Source organism: Crassostrea angulata, chromosome 1 (assembly GCF_025612915.1).
Source record: "Crassostrea angulata isolate pt1a10 chromosome 1, ASM2561291v2, whole genome shotgun sequence".
Lineage (NCBI taxonomy): Eukaryota > Metazoa > Mollusca > Bivalvia > Ostreida > Ostreidae > Magallana > Magallana angulata.
The window spans coordinates 34,852,580-34,870,600 of record NC_069111.1 but is presented as its reverse complement, the minus strand read 5'-3'; the positions used below and the strand labels follow the sequence as shown (position 1 = coordinate 34,870,600).

The 18,021-nt window shown below is 32.3% G+C and overlaps 1 protein-coding gene across 1 annotated transcript; it reads left to right on the top strand.

Moving 5' to 3' along the window:
• The first annotated feature begins 11,045 nt into the window (after nt 1-11,045).
• LOC128166173 (uncharacterized) lies at nt 11,046-15,995 on the top strand. Its single transcript, XM_052831175.1, has 3 exons — nt 11,046-11,194; nt 12,332-12,500; nt 15,824-15,995. Exons 1-3 carry the CDS (start codon nt 11,131-11,133, stop codon nt 15,975-15,977), a joined length of 387 nt encoding a protein of 128 aa, XP_052687135.1. The 5' UTR covers nt 11,046-11,130; the 3' UTR covers nt 15,978-15,995.
• The last annotated feature ends 2,026 nt before the right edge of the window (nt 15,996-18,021 follow it).

Below are 18,021 nucleotides of genomic sequence, written 5' to 3'. Positions count from 1 at the left end.
GTTTAAAAAATGAATGAAAATGAAACACAATGTGATAAGCGGTCTACTTGTACATGCAAATACCTCAAGGAAATTTATTATGTGGTTTTAATGGCATAAAAACATGGAATTGAAAGGTTTCTATATAGGTATTGAGATTTTTTGTGAAAAAAGTATTTTAAGAATATTATTGGACTTGCAACTTTAAACAGTATGCAAAACGGTTATAAATAATTATCACTGCTGCCAATGGAAAGTTTTGAATTATCTTAGATTATGAGAAACATTTATATTTTTTCGTCCTTGTATATTTATTTACATCTTTACTGGCATAAATACCGGTAGTTTTTTTATAAGTTGAGTGCTTAGCGATAATAGTTCATTAAATCGTTTGAAAGAACGCGTATGGGCTTTGACAATCGAAAGAGTGGTTATGCAGAATCATAATATTTCACTTTCTGGGCCTTGATTCCTATAGCATACCTCTATTTGAAGGAAAGTGTTATCGTAACGGCCTTCAGAATTTCCCTGCATTAATAGAAGCGACAATCTCTATACAGCACGTAGTGTATATGATATACGGTAGTACGCAACATATGCATAGCACAGATATACAAATAACCAATGCCTACTAAGCATATGTCGTTAAGTTAGTTGTATGTACTGATATACAGTCAAGCACAATGCGAAGTGTCAGTGTCTTCAGTCATATGTCAATTCACTGAAAATAAACTGTATAATGGAAAAAATATGTTAATTATGACTCAATTCCTTTCATGAACATTTTTATTATTCTTTGATCGTACGCTCATTAACGATACATAACAATGCCTGAGGCAGATATGCGTCTTTTTGGGGTATATTGTGTCGTGTCTTCTTAAGGTGGCTCTATACACCACTTTTTGATGACGCAGTACGCAAAAAAGTAAATCTGGAAACATGCATTTCCGGTACTGGCTGATTTAAACTGAGGTGAATTGTATGGGAACCGCTATTTTGAAAAATTTGTTAAATGGATAGATTTAATTTGATAATTGGAAAATTCATTACTTACAAGTAATGTGGTATGTGACACCTTCACGTTGTGTGGTATTATTTTTCGAAACAAACAATAAAATCAATTATAAATTTTTAAAGAGTTTCTTTAGCATCATCGGTATGTTACACCGTAGCGCAGTGGGTTAGTGGGTGCACTACAAACCAGTGGGTCATGAGTTCGATTCCCGTTGAGAACAATACATTTTTTAACTTTCCAAAAATTTCTAAAACGTATTTTTTGGTTGAATACCGTGAAAGAAAATTCTAAACAGGTGAACATATTTCAATTATACTTTAATGCACATTAATATCGACACCTTACGGGGATGAGAGGGTTGCTTTGAATTTCTCTCAGGTTGGGATACATAAATCCTATTAGCCTAGTCAATGTTCCCCTTTATTTATTTGACTTAGTTTTGCATTAAAGCGAATATATTCACTTATACAGGGCAAAGTATATAATGAAATATGTATGTATTTATCATTCCAACATTATATTCAGGAAATTTTCTTCAACTCAGAAATGAAAAGTCCCCAAGGTGTTTGGGCCTTGGGACTTAGGAACGATAACCCTTACATGAGGAACTTTCATACCAAATAAAATTTAAGATCTTTTTTGTGTTTATTTGCAATGGTTTTCATTCAATTTTTTTTATGTCAAATTCATTAAAATACATTTTCTTATAACATCAAGCAACTTTTTCAGATGATTTGTCAACAGAGTAAGAAAATATGAAAAAATATGTTTTGGGGAAATACAAAAAAATTTGCAATAATAACATTTCTGAATGTCAAGAATTGTTATATTTTTTTTATGTGTCCGAAGGAGATATCCATCATATGACAAAATAATTTCTCTCAATTTGTTAATAGCTGTCTTTTTAAAAAATATTTTACAAAAACACGAAAAAACATTAAAAAATTCTTTAAAAATACCTATAGTATCTCTATCGTCATTTTAATATTTGATAAGTATATGTTTTGTGGTCCTCTATTGAAAATTGGAATAAACTGTGGGTGTATAGAGCCACCTTAAACATCCGTAATGCGGATACATTTTTAGTAGTGTTTCTAGTAAATGACGACTTTTGTAACTTGAATAATGCTTTTCATAATTCTAATTCTCGGGCAAAACTGTCTGATATTGACTTTTTTTTCAAAAAGGTCATAAACAGTTATTGATGATCATCAGGAATAATGGGAGACAGGGCGTTGATCACCTGGCGTTTGTTGATCACATGACAGTATTATAGAATATATTATAGTAATAGGTCATAGGATTGCGGGAGTTAAGTTATTTAATCGTTTCAGTTAATTTATTGATTAGATTAAGACGATATCTCTAATTTGATGTGTGCCCACAAAAACCAATTTTTTAGTTCATTTTAAACGCGCTAAGCATAGCACAGCGCTTCATTGTCGTTAAACTTCTACTTTCGGTGCAAGGAATAACTGTCCCCTATGAGCAGAAATAATACATCATTCAAATTGGTTAGGGAACCAGTTTAAGGGGTTTACGCACATAATTGCACGGAGTTTTCTGAATGTAATGTGCAGGGCTTATACGTACATCAGTGCAGGAGCTGTTACGCAGTGATGAGGAAATATAATGTGTACACAGAAGCTGAAATGTAGAAAATTCAAATCGGTTCTCTGCAAAAAAATGTCAAAAACTATGATAATTTTTTATTCACCTACCGTCGGTGATTTTTATTACATATGTTTTTAAGAACTGTTTTATTTTAACAAAATAGTCTTGTTAAAAGTTTATCTATGTTAAGTAGCCATTTAGCGATGCTGCACAATTACCAGTGCAAGAAGTTGCATAATTAAACCAAAAAGATCTAGAGTAGTTCAAATTTAGGTAAATAACACAACTGAAAAAAGTCACTCAAATTGGCAGTAAACTATTTGAATGTGAAAGATACCATGATAAATATGTCGTATGCCAAATAAGCAAAAACAAAATTGCCAATTGGGAATAAAAAACTAATATCCAAGTACGTAACAACAAACGCCCCAAAGGGATTCGAACTCGGGATGAATGAATCATAAGCCCGACACTCTAACCATTCGGCTTTGGAGTTAATTGCATGTTATTGTCGAATGTTTACATGTTCCATTGTCTTTGTCTGTGATAACACTACAAATCGATTTTGTACTATACAGTCCAAAAAATTCAAATTATGTATAGTTGGGGCTCCAGCGGGGTTTGCATACTTCATATTTTGATTTTTAATCGTACAATTGCTGAAAATTATATAAATATAAGTAATAAGGAATCAATCTTTGAATATCATGAGATGATAATTTCGGTCGGGGCATGATCAAGTCTATCATAAAGCCATTCGGGCTTTTTTGGATTTGATCTCGCCCCGACCAAAAGTATTACTCCATGATACTCAAAGATTGATTCCTTATTCCTTAATAAACTCCGTTTTTAAAAAAAACGAAATGGCGTTACGATCAGAGGTCAACAATTTTGTGATGATGTGTTATTCCACCTTAAAGTGCTGAAGACGACTTGTAAATAGCCATAGTTCTTGATGCTCGCCGCTCTCCCCACAGCACGTTTATGTATATAAAGCCCCTTTCACAATTGGCGCACCATCAGCAGCGACAAAATATTCGTGCAATCGAAAAATTTAGATATGAATCGTAAACTGTTGCCAAAATAATCGCATTTGAAAAAGTATTCGTACGAAATTCGCACGATCTAAGCGAGCGTTGCGCGATGTAAACGCATTAAATCTTGCGATATATCTTGCGTCTATATGCGACTGTAGTACAATTAAAGCGACTGTTGAAAAGAAAATGCGATAGGATCGCGCGAGAGACTAGGTGATCGGACGATTGAACGTGCGCCGATGCGATTGGACGTACGTTCATGCGTTCCATGGTACGAATGATCGTGCGAGTTAGAGGGGGTAAATACCGCCCATTTCCGACGCTCTTCATTAGACATAGTTGAAAGCGAGAAACCAAATTAACTATCTATGATTCGAAATTATGAAAGAAAAGTGAGACAGTAACATAGGAAATCAAACAATCAAGAAGTTATTGCTATTGAAAAGTCAGACAATTTTTATAAAACAACGTATTTTGTTTAAACATACATGTATGTTGTTCGATTTAATAAAACGTTCATTGCATTATGGCGAAGCCCTCGGTAAATATGATTTTTCTTGTAGAAATAAATCTTCATATTTCCCTCACCATCATGCTATAAATGTATATTGTCAATTGAAACGGAGATGCTTATATACTAGTGGCCTAATGAGGCTGGTCAGTCGTGCAATGATAGTAAAACGTTGCAAGATAACATGAGACATGTTGAGTAACAGTCTCATGGTCGCAAAACATACGCATCTACAGCAGCGATTCATCTTACGACCTTTAAAAATCGTGCATCACTCTTGCGAGTACCCAAAACGTTGTAAAACGTTCGTACTATTGTTCGTGCGTTGCACTGCGATGATTTGGATCGCATTCGGTCGCGTCTGAATAGTGTGCATGTCCACTATTTTCAGGAGACTTGATGCGAGCACTAAAACGCATGCAACGAATGCGAGACCTCGTGCAACGTAAGCGAGAGCTCGTGCAACGTAGGAGAAAGCTCGTGCGAATCTAAAAAATTCCGATCGCAAAGTGTTGTCAAGTGCTCGTGCGCCAATTGTGAAAGGGGCTTAAGGAACTTTACAAAACACTTAAGATTGCATTTTAGATCTCACCTGTGTGGACTTACATTTTACCTCGCTTACACTGTTATCTAGAAAAGCAATTTACCAGTTAAATGCAGTACATATGCACAAGAAAATTCAGAACATCAACTTTAATGGCCAATGCAATACATTTATAAAGAAAATGCATTAATAACAACAATATGAAAGAGCAAACATTAGACAAATAAATGTATTTAACACGTCGTACACAAGGTTCAGGTGTAAAATCAAGTATAACAACATCAAAGGCTTTTGTATACCATGTTTCAGGCAAGTGTTTATTTGTAAGTCGTGTTCAGCTTTAATTTACATTAACTTTATTGTATATGATAAATCATAATATATATTAAAAGAGGACGTATTTTCGACCAAATTTTCTTCACCAAAATCAAATTGAATGAGGATAGATATAAATGAGTACAACTTCAACGCCATTGTGATTCTTCTGGCATAGGATAGTTTCAATTAATATAAATTAAACATATGCCCAAATTTTTAATCAGTCTCATTTATTATTATGTTTTCACAAAGTACATTGTAAAGAACGTGGGGGAATAAGCCGAGGCATGGAACCACTGAAGTCCATTTCAAAAACCAACATTTTTTTCCCTTTTAAATATCACTTTTGTTACATTTATTAAACATAAGTAATTATTTGCATTCAGTTTTGCCAAAACATTGACTTCAAATTTAATTGATATTAAGACAATAAAATCTATGTATATGCTAGTTGAGCAACAAAATGCTAATGAAATCGGATGTTCAGACTTTAATTTTTTATTAAATGGGCCATCCTAACATTTTTTAAAGAACGTATACTGATAAAACATGTAAATATCTATCTTTTTCAATTTTCAAAATAATAGTATCAAAACCCACTTTATGATAAAAAGCAAGTTTTCTTCCTTCAATTTCAAGATGATCATCAAATGGCCAAGACCGATTATGTTAGCGCAATACTTAATTGAGTTCGTTATTTAAAAACAGAAGATTCCGTGGTGTAGGGGTTAGCGAGGAGTTCTTGGAACATAAGTATATTGATGTAGATGTTCGATTCTTATGAATCGTGTATTTAATATTTTATATCTTTGTTTAAGTTCAAAAAACTCATTTTACGTAAAGAAAATAAAAATTGTATTATTATTAATCAACACATGCACTTAATCATTTTATAGTTTTTAAGTTAACTGGTAAGTAGGTTATCTTTAGTATAATTTTTTTAAATAAACATATTGCTTTGTTGAGGGGTACAAATTAGGGACTTTAAGACAAAAGATTGGAATTCTGTATTCTATGTACGCGCAGATCATACATTCTCTGGAAATATGTAAGCAATAAATAAAAATATTTGAAGTTTATACACATATTAATACTAAATGATTGATTGTCATTTGAAACATACTAGTGATAGGGTTGTGGCCACGTGTGGGCATATACCTCGGTTTTCCCCCAGGTTCTTTCCTCTATAACCAATATATGTTAGTGGTTTCAGTACTTCCAGTACTTTGATTTACATAGGCTTTCATATTCTGATCTATTGTATTACTAGTATGTAAATAGACTATTTATGATATGGGCCTAGAATGGCCTCTTAAATGAACGTCATCATTTTACTATAATTCTTCGTTTTCTTCAAACAGAGAAATACGTGAAGTTTCACTTTTTTTTCATAATTTTAATTTTAATCCACCACACAATTGCCCACAATTTAGACATGTGACATCGTAAACATAACATTTTCCCTCCATTTTCATATTTTTTAGCATAAAACGGCTTGTTTTCAAGCAGTTTTTCTGTTAGAAAACATAGAGCGCATGCCTGAACAAACAAACTATTTTAATCAGAGATGTATCTTGCCAAGACTAATAAATGACAAAAAAAAATTCTTGTTCGAAGCGTCGCTTTGAGAAAAGAGAATCAAATTGACGTCTTCATTTTTTTATTCTTAGAATAAAACCATTCTTCTTTACTTGTGAGGCAGTTGCAGGAACTTCGTATATGTATCAATACGCTAATGTGAAGACTTTCATCATCAGGAAACTGTTACTTCATTTCATACCGAACACGCAGATTACAGCTGTATGGTTTATAAACAGTCAAACGAAGTCTTCAATTGCACAAGCTCTTGACGACATATATTTTTCTCATTATAAAAAATACGTATATACCCTTTAAATCATGATTGTTAGTAATTAATATGAGATACATGTAGATATTCAGAAGTTGTGGTACTATTCGCTGTTTACTTTTACAATAGCGTGCAGTATTCAAAAAATATATTTTTTATTTTAGAAAAATATACACAGTAACATCAGGTGCCTGTGTCTAAATGCTGTATTACTTCATAAAGAACAGGACCTTGATATATATATATATATATATATATATATATATATATATATATATATATATATATATATATATATATATATATATATATATATATATGAGGTTTTTTTTAAAAAAACATACTTGTTTATTACTATTAGAATCCGGGACATTAGAGGAAAAAAAGGAGACACGGATCTAATCTAATGCGATGAAATAAAGATAACATACCATCTGTTTCATATGAGTCATTTTGACATGAACGAACCACAATAATGAAATTCACAATATTCAGCCCACATACCACCACCCCCATACCACCACCCCCCCCCCCCCCCGATTATCATTACTACCCCCGAACCAGTTCATCAACTTAAGAAGACATACAGTAGCCTTTTTGCTAATCATAACTATATACAAAATATTCCTACTAGATGCCCAGTAGCAGAGAAGAAAATCTTAAAGAGATTTTAAAGAGTTCTTACATTTAATATTTTCTGCACTTATGTCCAATAGTTTACCCCCTAAAACAGACAACATGACCATTTGGCCATATTTTTTTTAATTTTAGTGAAGATTGGCTTGGTTACCCTAACCATGCACTAGTAAGTTTATTTTTAATATTACTTCATAACAATATTCATTTTTTTTGGACAGCCAAACTGACGGACAGACGGACAATATGATGGTCTTTTTAATTATTGCATTAAAACATGCATTAACATGACTGGCGTTTCAACCACCTTCATCAATTTTTATGTCAAAAGTAAATTAGTAATGTATTAAATTTCCAGAAGAATAAAACATTATTGGTGCATGTATTGTATGCACAGGAGTGTTTCAGTGTATTTAGATGCATACAGACATCCTTATCTTAAATAATCTATAACAACAAACAACATCGCACACTAATGCCAAAACCTTATGACTAGAAAAATATAATATATGCGGGCTGCCACCTGATCGTGTCTGCAGACGATATCCAATAAAGGTTCACTAAAAAGGACGATACGCACATTTGACAGAAACTGACCAGTTATTTGTTTGTTATAAAATATAAAACTTAAAATGCGCCTGAAAAGATTGGACTTTCAAGAAATTAAACAGTCCGTGTTAGAAAAATTCCAATACGTTAAAGCTGACATGAATTCATAAAAGCATTTGGTCGCCATATTAGTTTTGATCGCTCCTCTACTGTCACTGGGGTATATATAACGGTTGAGAAAGTTACGGTCGGTTGCTTTCTGATCGAGGCATTCAGGTTGCACCGACTTCTGAATGTATGAACTACACAATGTAGTAAAATGTTTGTAATAAAACAAAATATATTTATTCTTTGAAATAATTTCCAAGGTATCCGTAATATTTTGCACATAGAGTGCTACCTTACTTCGCATGCACATCGAACACGTGTGTCGTTAATACAAAATGCATAACGTCTGCATCATTTTTAAAACCCGGCGGCAGTACATCCAACACTGTAGCTAAATGATAGTCAATCCAAGGAAGTAACAACGTAACATCGTTTCCATTCGTTCCTACAAAAACGCTCCGTTTCTAAAAATCCATGCGATCATTGACATTGCTCGATCTGCCACAGTGTGTAGTTTGCGCATGTGCGATGTTATACATGTATTATACACAGGAAAACGATCTACACTTATCGAGGATTTTTGAAGTATCTGTGGCTGGATTTCAGTCTGCTTGTTTCATCATTCATTGGATATGCCTTGCCAGTGAAGTGGTTGTCATATTATTTTTGTTCCAAACGTGTTTCTACACGTCTTTTTGTCCAAGGTAACGTGTTCGGGTGAATGAAATACGTGAATGCGGTGAAGCATGAATAGTGCTCTCGGCCTTATATAGGGGGTGTGTAGCGATGAGCAGAACAATCGAAATCGACAACTAATATGGCGGTAGTCGGAGATAAAAGGGAAATAATGCGTATTTATGAATTCATGTCAGCTTTAATATGAAAATTGGTCACTTTATAAGGCAAACTGCACAGCGTCTCTCGCTGTGTAGCCATGATACGGAGCTTTGCTAGCCAAATAGAAGACGATATATTGGCAGTAAACATATCAATGCAAAGTTACAATTTAAGATACCATATTTCTATGCAGTAAATTATTTTTAGACAAAGATAATCGGCTTGAAATCATGCATTGTGTGTAAGCCGTTATATACTCAAACATTTCACATACGATGAACGGAATAAGTGTGTAAACTAAATGAGCACTGCCATACTCTTATTTTTATGGCCACTATTGTATTTCATAAGCTTTTTTCCTAAAATTTTATATTTTTTGACTGACTTTCTTAGCTTTATAAAAAGTTAACCTTGTTCAAATTTCTCTTAAACGGATTGACTAACTTAAAGTCCAATCTACTAGAGCGCATTTGAAGTGTCACCCAAAGTAAATAGTCAGCCCATTGACTGACTAAAAATCTGTTAACAAATAGATTAGCATGCTTATGTATTTGTCAAGCAATAAATTATCTTACAAAGACCAAACCCCTTAAGATTGCTTTGTGTTTGTGCCTAAGTGGCTCTAGTTTTTAGCTCATATTCTCCAGAACAACAGGGCCAATTTCAACCAAACTTGGCACAAAGCACCCTTAGGCAAAGGGGACTCAAAGTTGTGAAAAATAAGGACCATGCCTTTTTACAAGGGGGGATATTTAGGAATTATTGAATTTTTTAAAAGAAATTTTTAAAAATCATCCCTTGAACCATTTGACCAGGAAAGCTGACACTTGTGTGGAAGCATTCACAGGTTCTGTAGATTCAAAGTTTTGAAAGTCATGTCCCTCAGGTGTAGGGTAGGGCCACAATGGGGCGGGGGGGGGGGGGTGGGGGTCGAATTTTTACATTGGAATATAGAAATTAAATTTTTAAATATCTTATGATGAAATACAATTTGATCAGGAAAGTTAAAACTTATGTAGCGGCATCCTCAGGCAGTTTAGAGGTTAAAGATGTGAAAAGCTTAACTCCGGAGGTAGGGCGGGGCCACAATTGGGGAAGGGGGTCATATTTTACAAAAGAATAAATAATATTAAACATTCAAAATCTTCTTATCAGAAACCAATCAGGGCAGTCAGGCAGGAAAGCTGAAATTTGGATGGAAGTATCCTCGGGTAGTGTAGATTCAGAGTTGTGAAAATCATGACCTTCAGGGTGTAGGGTAGGGCCATAATAGGGGGTTGAATTTTTACATAGGATAATATAGAATAAATCTTTAAAATCTTCTTAGAAACCACTCAGAATTATATATAGTAATCTTTAAAAATCTTCTACTTAGAAACTATTCACCCAGGATAGCTAAAACTTATGTGGAAGCATCGTCAGGAGGAGTAGATTTTAGTTTGTTCAAATCATGATCTTTGGGGGTAGGATGGGGTCATAACGGGGGGGGGGGGGGTACATAGGAATATATAGAATAAGTATTTACAAAAACTGAAATGTTATTATATCTGGTTTTACTTATACATTTATGCAATCATTTTGACATATAGCTGATTCTTTTAAATCGTTTAGACTTCAGCTCCTGGACGATTCTTGGGCCACACAAAGTGTTCAAAGTTTGATGCAGGTTTATATCTCGAATACAAACAGTTGTTTAGGATCTTTTTGAGAACTGCAATGTTCAACATGTGAATAAACTCTAAAATCTTCCTAATTTAAAAGGGACTTGATTTTAAACATAAGAATATCCAGGGATATAGTGGATTTTTATTTATACCGGATCATGTACTATACTACATTGTTCAGAAGTTTTTTAAAATGACTCCATTAAGCTGATTTTATTCATGCCTATTGTTGCTCAGGTGAGCGATGTGGCCCACTGGCCTCTTGTTTTAATTATGATCAAGTAGTCACATGTTTTCAGGTGATCAGTAAAATGATATATATCAATTCTGATAATTTTACATTTCAACAGTATTTTGCATACATCTGGCACATGGTCAATATTGCAACAGGTTTGCCTTTAGTGTGTAAAGTTTCTATAAAAGAAAGCAAAATCATACATATATGTATTCTGATTAATCTGATCAGACTATGGCGCCCGCAACCATCGTGTACAAACTGATCCTTTTCGGTGTGATGTTTGCTGCTACCACTGGTATGTATCTGGTGTGATAATTTTTACCTATCTTAAAACTTGCAAGAATAATAGTTTTTGAAATATTTTTATCATCGTTTATTTTGTGAAAAAAAAAAATTAAAGATTCAAAATTTAAAATATCACAGAATGGAATTTTAAAATGTTAACATTATTAATAACAAAGAACCTTTTAATAAGCAAGACTGGCATCGGCATAAGCAGCCTTTTGCATGGAAAAATAAGATTTATTTGAATATAAACAATTAATCTGACATTCCTACAATTTGGTCAATTCACATTTCCGAATGTTGTCTGACTTTTTTATAATTATTATTGGATTTGAAATTAGCAATTTGTTTCAACACAAGAAGCGACAAAGTGCAATAATTTGATCGTAAAAATTGTTTAAATTTCACATACGTATATACTTGAATATTTATATATTTTATTTTTAATTTGTTATAATAAGATCTTACAATGCTTTTTCCATGCTTTTTAGTCCAAAACGCATACATAAAATTTTGCTATTTGATAAATTTTGATGAGTTAATTTTTTTTTCTTATTAATTAATTCTTCTTTGTTGCTATTTTACTGATAATTCATATTATCAAATATATTCACCTGTTTTATGTAAAGTTACTTACAAAATCCTTATATACAATGTTAATACAAATATGCAATAACTCAATCTATAAGTTTATTCAATAAATTTTAAAAGACAATAGTCCAAGGTTTATGAGATGCCTGTTACAAATGTTAAGTAAGCATTAGCCAATATCAACCACTTGAAATAAAAAAAAAATGCAAAATCAATAATTTATGTTATACAGGTATTTTGGATAATTATTTTTTATTTCTGATTGGATTCAGACATTATTAAAAAATTTTAAAGTATTACATGTACAATCACTGTATTTTAAACATATCTCAAGTATTAACATGTATCTTCATAAATTTAAAACATAGGATATCTCTTTTTCTATCGATCCCAAATTGGTGTTATTGCGTGTAATCCAGCAGAATTGAGTTGATTTAAAACCAAAGACAAATTTGTATGAAAAAAAATACATAAAAAACTTTTTCCATTACTTCCGTCAAAAACTAACTATTATTGCAAAAGATAAACCTTGATAGCCTATTGGTTTTGTTAAAAGCGTTTGACGCAGATGCTATAGCACAAGCAGCCTGTTCAGCGAGTACATCCGATGGTATTGTGTCAGCAATTCGGAGAACATGTGGATCTGGTCAGGATTCATGTAATACAATTTGTAGCAATGCAATCAGCAGTATGAGAGCGATCTATGGAATTCAAGGATCTGCAACGTAAGTATCAAATCACTGGTCGTTTGCTTTTATAAATTACAGCTAGCTTCAAGTTTTGTTTTGACGATTGGAAATCAATATATGATCAACCTTTTTAATGATTCAAAACTCAACTGTTTCTTTAAAACGTAATTATTTTAACTCCAATTTTTACTTTAAGCAATTTGATACTCGATACCTACTGCATATGTGTTTTGTGTTTAAACAGTTTCCTTTTCCTTATACCTAGAAGAAACATGTCACACATAGACTATGTTAATGTATCTACATTGAGTTATGTATTTAAACTGAGAGATTTAAATTTTAAACTACACGAAACAAGTTGCCAAAAATACAAAGTTTTTTACACGTTCGTCCGTCAGTTAGTCTGTCAGTCTTCTTTTTTTTTTTTTTAGCGCAGCTCTATTTAAACCGCTGCAAAAAACACAATCAGGTATTATGAACAAAATGTGTAATGTGCATACTAACAGATTTCCGATTTCATTATTTTTCTGTGAAGTTTGGTCCTTCTGATCTCAAAATTTTATCTATTCATTGAATAAAGTAACAGTTTGTCGGGACAACTCCTTGTTGCACTTACTTTTATGCTTTGCAAGAATAAACTTTGCAAGAATTCAGAACTCCGTGATGTGCATAGGTTTAGGTAATTTCGATTCCTGTATTTCTTGGAAATTTTGGCCAGTTTGAACTTTATTGAAAATAGTAATAAACAGCATGTCAGCAAAACTGTTTGTAAACCAATGAACAAAATTGCAAGAATCGTGGTGTATTCTACGGACACATTTGTAAATGTGCATATGATCGAGAATTGTGATTTGGTGATGAAGTGATGTAATGTTCCATTTTTTAATTATTTTGTGAATTTGTTGCGTGCCTTGTCAATCGTTATGTGTAGCATATTTATATAATGTGGGAGAAAAATGTATATGAGCATGCTAACTTTTTCGTTTATTTTCTTGAGAAATATACAAACAGTGTATTCTTTCAATGCTTAACACTCTCCAAGACACTGAACAATTAAAATGGATGCAGTTATACCTAAAATATAATGTTTGACACTTTACCCTCAATATTTTAATTATAAAAACATTATTTTTATATCCATAAATCTACATTAGCAACAAAGACCATGCATAAGTGCGAAATAAATTTTTCATTTAAATTAAGAAATGAATCGCGATGTCCTGTACTATATATAAAAATAACTTTTTCCTTACTTGCTTTAAAATGCATAATTATGGCTATCTTTATCCCCTCCATTATAATGTGCGCAAATGTTACGACTTAATGAATGCCAAAATAGCACTTACGAAGTTAGAGTTTATGATCCTTATTGAACATAAATTTAGAGAAAAACAGGCGATAATTAGGAATTTGGTAAAAAAAAACATACAGTCTGTAAGCAAAATAAAGTGTTATTATCTTTCTCAATAATCATAATGCAGGTTTTAGTTTGTGACAGGTAATGTCTCTTTGGGGGAAAAAATGGATGAATTCGCATTGCAGCACAAAAAACATGTAAATATCTGGGCCACAATTTAAAAATCTGAGATATGGCATAAGCATATCTGAAATAATCTTAAGCCAAAATTGTAAATAATTTTGTCTTGACTTTTATTAAATATAAGTTTAATATGGCAAAATATGTCGATTGAAATATTTTAAAAAAATGTTCAAATATGATTTTTGGAACAACTTAAAGATATTGTAATGCACAAACTATCAGAAGTTTGGTCTGCACTGAAAATTAGGAAGCTGAAATAACAGTACACTAAACCTTTTTGTGTTATACAAATGTGTTCATTTAATTCTTGAAAATATTCCGCCAGAAAATATATCCCTTACTAAACACTGAAAGTATGTTAATCTTTTTTTAAACTCTTTTACTCATTAAAGTTTATTCAGCATTACATACATACATACGAGGGTCAATAAAAATACAAAGACAATGTAGCTGTCTATCATATATTTTTCAGTAAAGTCATAACTAACAGATAATTCATGCAACAACACTTATTCAATTGATATACGAAGTTTCATTCCATTGGATGAAAAGGTATTTTTGTTACCCGAAATTAAAATCAGCATGTAATATCACCACGGCGCACGGTAACGTTGAAAACATAACGTCAAGATGACGCACGCACAGCTTAAAGAAATATCCAATTTTTATATTACCCTGAGTCTTTTGTCCTTTTAACCATACGATTCCAATCGGCAATATTATACTTGACATCCAATTTGTTCATATTTGTTCGAAAATAATGTTAGTTCCTCGAAGGTTTCTTATTTTACCGTTTATCTCTTCGTCTACAGTAAGGAACTCCCTGAAATTAAGGTGACGTTGTTTATTTTTTTAATCAAATATGTTTTTACAGATATTCTACTCTCTTTCGTATTGTTTGATGTTAAAATACATTTACAAAAACCCCACAAAATGTGTTAAAGTTAAACAAAATGTGCAACTAAATTTTGACTTATTTTTTCCATCCTTGAGCATTTTCACAGTTTTATCGGTTTTAACCGAGTGAGATCCATACTGTTTATACTTTTCGTTGCGCCGTGACGTCTCGCGAGGTCAGTGCTTTTAGTCAATTTTAAAGAGGACTCTATGTCTTTAGTTAATAAAATCTTTGTATCCCGTCATTATTTGATTCATAGAATATCATGACAATTTTAGATTTTATGTTTTAATATCAGTTTGTTTTAAGCTCAATTTATGGATATATTACTTTCAACATAATATGATTTATTGTTGACACAAAACAAAGTTTGACCGTGCGCAGTGACCTCATTTTTGCAGGATTAGATTCTAAATAATAGAAAAATGAAAGAATACATGAACTTTTTTTATTTCAAATTGTTTGAAACCATTGCTTAATTATGTCTACTAAATTCACTAATAATATGATGTTAACTAACATAGCTATAACAAACGTCTTCGTATTTTTTTATTGACCCTCGTATACAAGTAGAATTAATATATGATGCAGAATATTCAGACTACAGGTGGCCCAAAATGGCAACCCGAAAACAGAAGAACGAACCTCTTTAAACTTATTTAATATATAGAATGCGAATTTAAATCACAGCAAAGATACCCCATTAAAGTTAATTTTTGATAATATGGTCTTGCAAAGAGTATTGCCTGTGAATGGTTTGAACAATTAGGCACATTATTGTTCAATTTCTTTGCTTACTTTTCACTACCATATACCCAAACCCTATTTAAAATCATTAAAATGTTTCCCCTTAAAGTGATTGTATCTTATAGTGTATTTCATATTAAAGAATAAAAATCTATGAAAACTTTATTTTTCCAGGGCAACCTGTTTCGCAGCATTTCACTTTTACTACAAACATACCACTTTGAAACCGGAAGAGAAGGGGAAAGCACTGATGGCCATGAAGAGATACGGTGATTGGGGGTGTCGGAACACTGGCTGCGGTCCAAACTTCTGTTGTTGTAAAGCATGAAATAAATAATCAAGGATATTTGTGTCTTTCAACAATTTATTTCGTGTTGGTTTATCAGTTTAGAGAACTGTGAGTCTTCACAGTTGCAGAATCGGTTTATCGCTAAATCATGAATATTCAAGATAAACAGAAATCATGTTTGGTGGGTTATACCAGTGATACACGTAAATAAGCCAAGTAAATGCAAAAAAACGAAATTATTTACTTGCGACTTTTTAATTACTTGGATTATTTACATCGAAGCTATGCATCGTTGACATATACAAACGTGAGAAAGGTTATATTATTCTAAGATTAAAATGCATTACTTTTTACAAAATTGCTTAGTAAATAGTATCGATTTCACAGATCTAGAGCGTGGACTAAAAATCATTTAAACGTATCTATCATGAATTCAAAAAAGCAATAAAAAGGTGTTTAAGTAAAAATATCAAACGAACAACTTGGCTATTTATTGAACGAGATATTGAGGATTCAGGAGGTCTAATATACAATATTACTAATACGACATCTTAAAGCGCATCGCTTAAAAACGAACTTCAGTTTAAAAACATTTTTAAAGCGTTTTCCTTGCCCAAAATCCCTGACAACCTAACCCTTTGATTCAAGATCATTGCACATCATTCATTGAACGCATACTGTTTGTTGTAGTATTGGCAGATATCACCAAGAGGAGGAAAAGGTATGGTACGGACAAGGAATTCAAGGTCTACCATGGTCTGAGTTTTGAAATAAATACTTGAATTAAAGTCAATGTATACCCTTTAACTATAGGTAGCTTCTGTTTCTAATATGTCTTTCATCTTTGACTTAGACAGGTAAATTATCGTATATCCTTTATCTAAAGGCCTTCTGGAGTGACTTGAGCCACATTGAGAAAAGACGACAGAAAATATGAATAGTTTATGAAGAGTTTATTCATAGTTCTGCTTTGGCCATAACCTCTGATCTCGATCATTGGTTCCAGGTCCCTTAACACCTTTTATATGTGCCAGATTTGGTAAAAAAGACGAGAAAGTAAACAGCGAACAAATGACAGGAACATACAAGGATTATGCATTTTCATCACACGACTAATCAGAAAACTCAGTCAGACAAGATCATGTATTTTTCTAGTCTTTTTCATACTAGGTAAAATTACAATTCTGCAAGTGAAGGTATTTTTCACTTAATAAGAAACCTTTATCTAAGTAAGGAATCATTATATTTTTACAAGCAAAATTAAATTATTGTAACATAAGTACCAATATGATAAACTCTGTATCATTTTTTTACCCGAAAAAATATAATAAAACTCTTTTAGTACGAATCCGGATATACTGAAATCTCGGATATAGCAAAAAAAATTTAAGCCCCCGGCAGACTTCTTTAACAAAACTCTTTGCAATTTTGTATGGTTATAACGAATTCGGATATAGTGAATCTACGGATGAAGCAAACTGATTTGTAGTCCCGTAAAGGTGGGGAAAATACGAAATTTTAAACTTTTAAAGCAACTTTTTTTAAGTATGAAAAGTTATCACTGTCATTTGACAATAGTTTGAAAGAATTTATTTACACATAATTTCTTCTTTTCACAATCCGATTATTATGGGATTCAAAAGAATGTATTTCCATTCTTAACCTCAGTTAGCAAATAATGTAGTCTGGTTGAAGAAATCTTGTATACAGCGAATTCGTTATACATATTATTACAAATTCGTTATACTGTTATAACGAAATACGGATATAACGAAGAAAATCCATTGGTCACTATGACTTCGCTATAACCGAGTTTTATTGTATTAGCCTTATGTATAAAATTTCTATGGCAGTGTGCATTGTTGGTTTCAATTGGTTGCTGTCTGCATACAAGTATATAAATTATTCATTCACACTTGTAGTATGCAGCCATTTTTTTTCTTTCAAGTGGTTTTAATTGTTGATCAGCGAGTGCTAAATGTATTATACATTACAAAATACCTGTTCTTTTAAGTGATAAACACTTTCATCAACGTTAAAATCGATTTACATTTGCATCTTTTTTAAAACATGGTTTCCTGAT

Coding starts and splice junctions, on each gene's coding strand:
- LOC128166173 (XM_052831175.1), top strand. CDS start 11,131: ATGGCGCCCGCAACCATCGTGTACAAACTGATCCTTTTCGGTGTGATG. Junction 11,195..12,331: donor GATGTTTGCTGCTACCACTG/GTATGTATCTGG, acceptor TTTTGTTAAAAG/CGTTTGACGCAGATGCTATA. Junction 12,501..15,823: donor GGAATTCAAGGATCTGCAAC/GTAAGTATCAAA, acceptor TTATTTTTCCAG/GGCAACCTGTTTCGCAGCAT.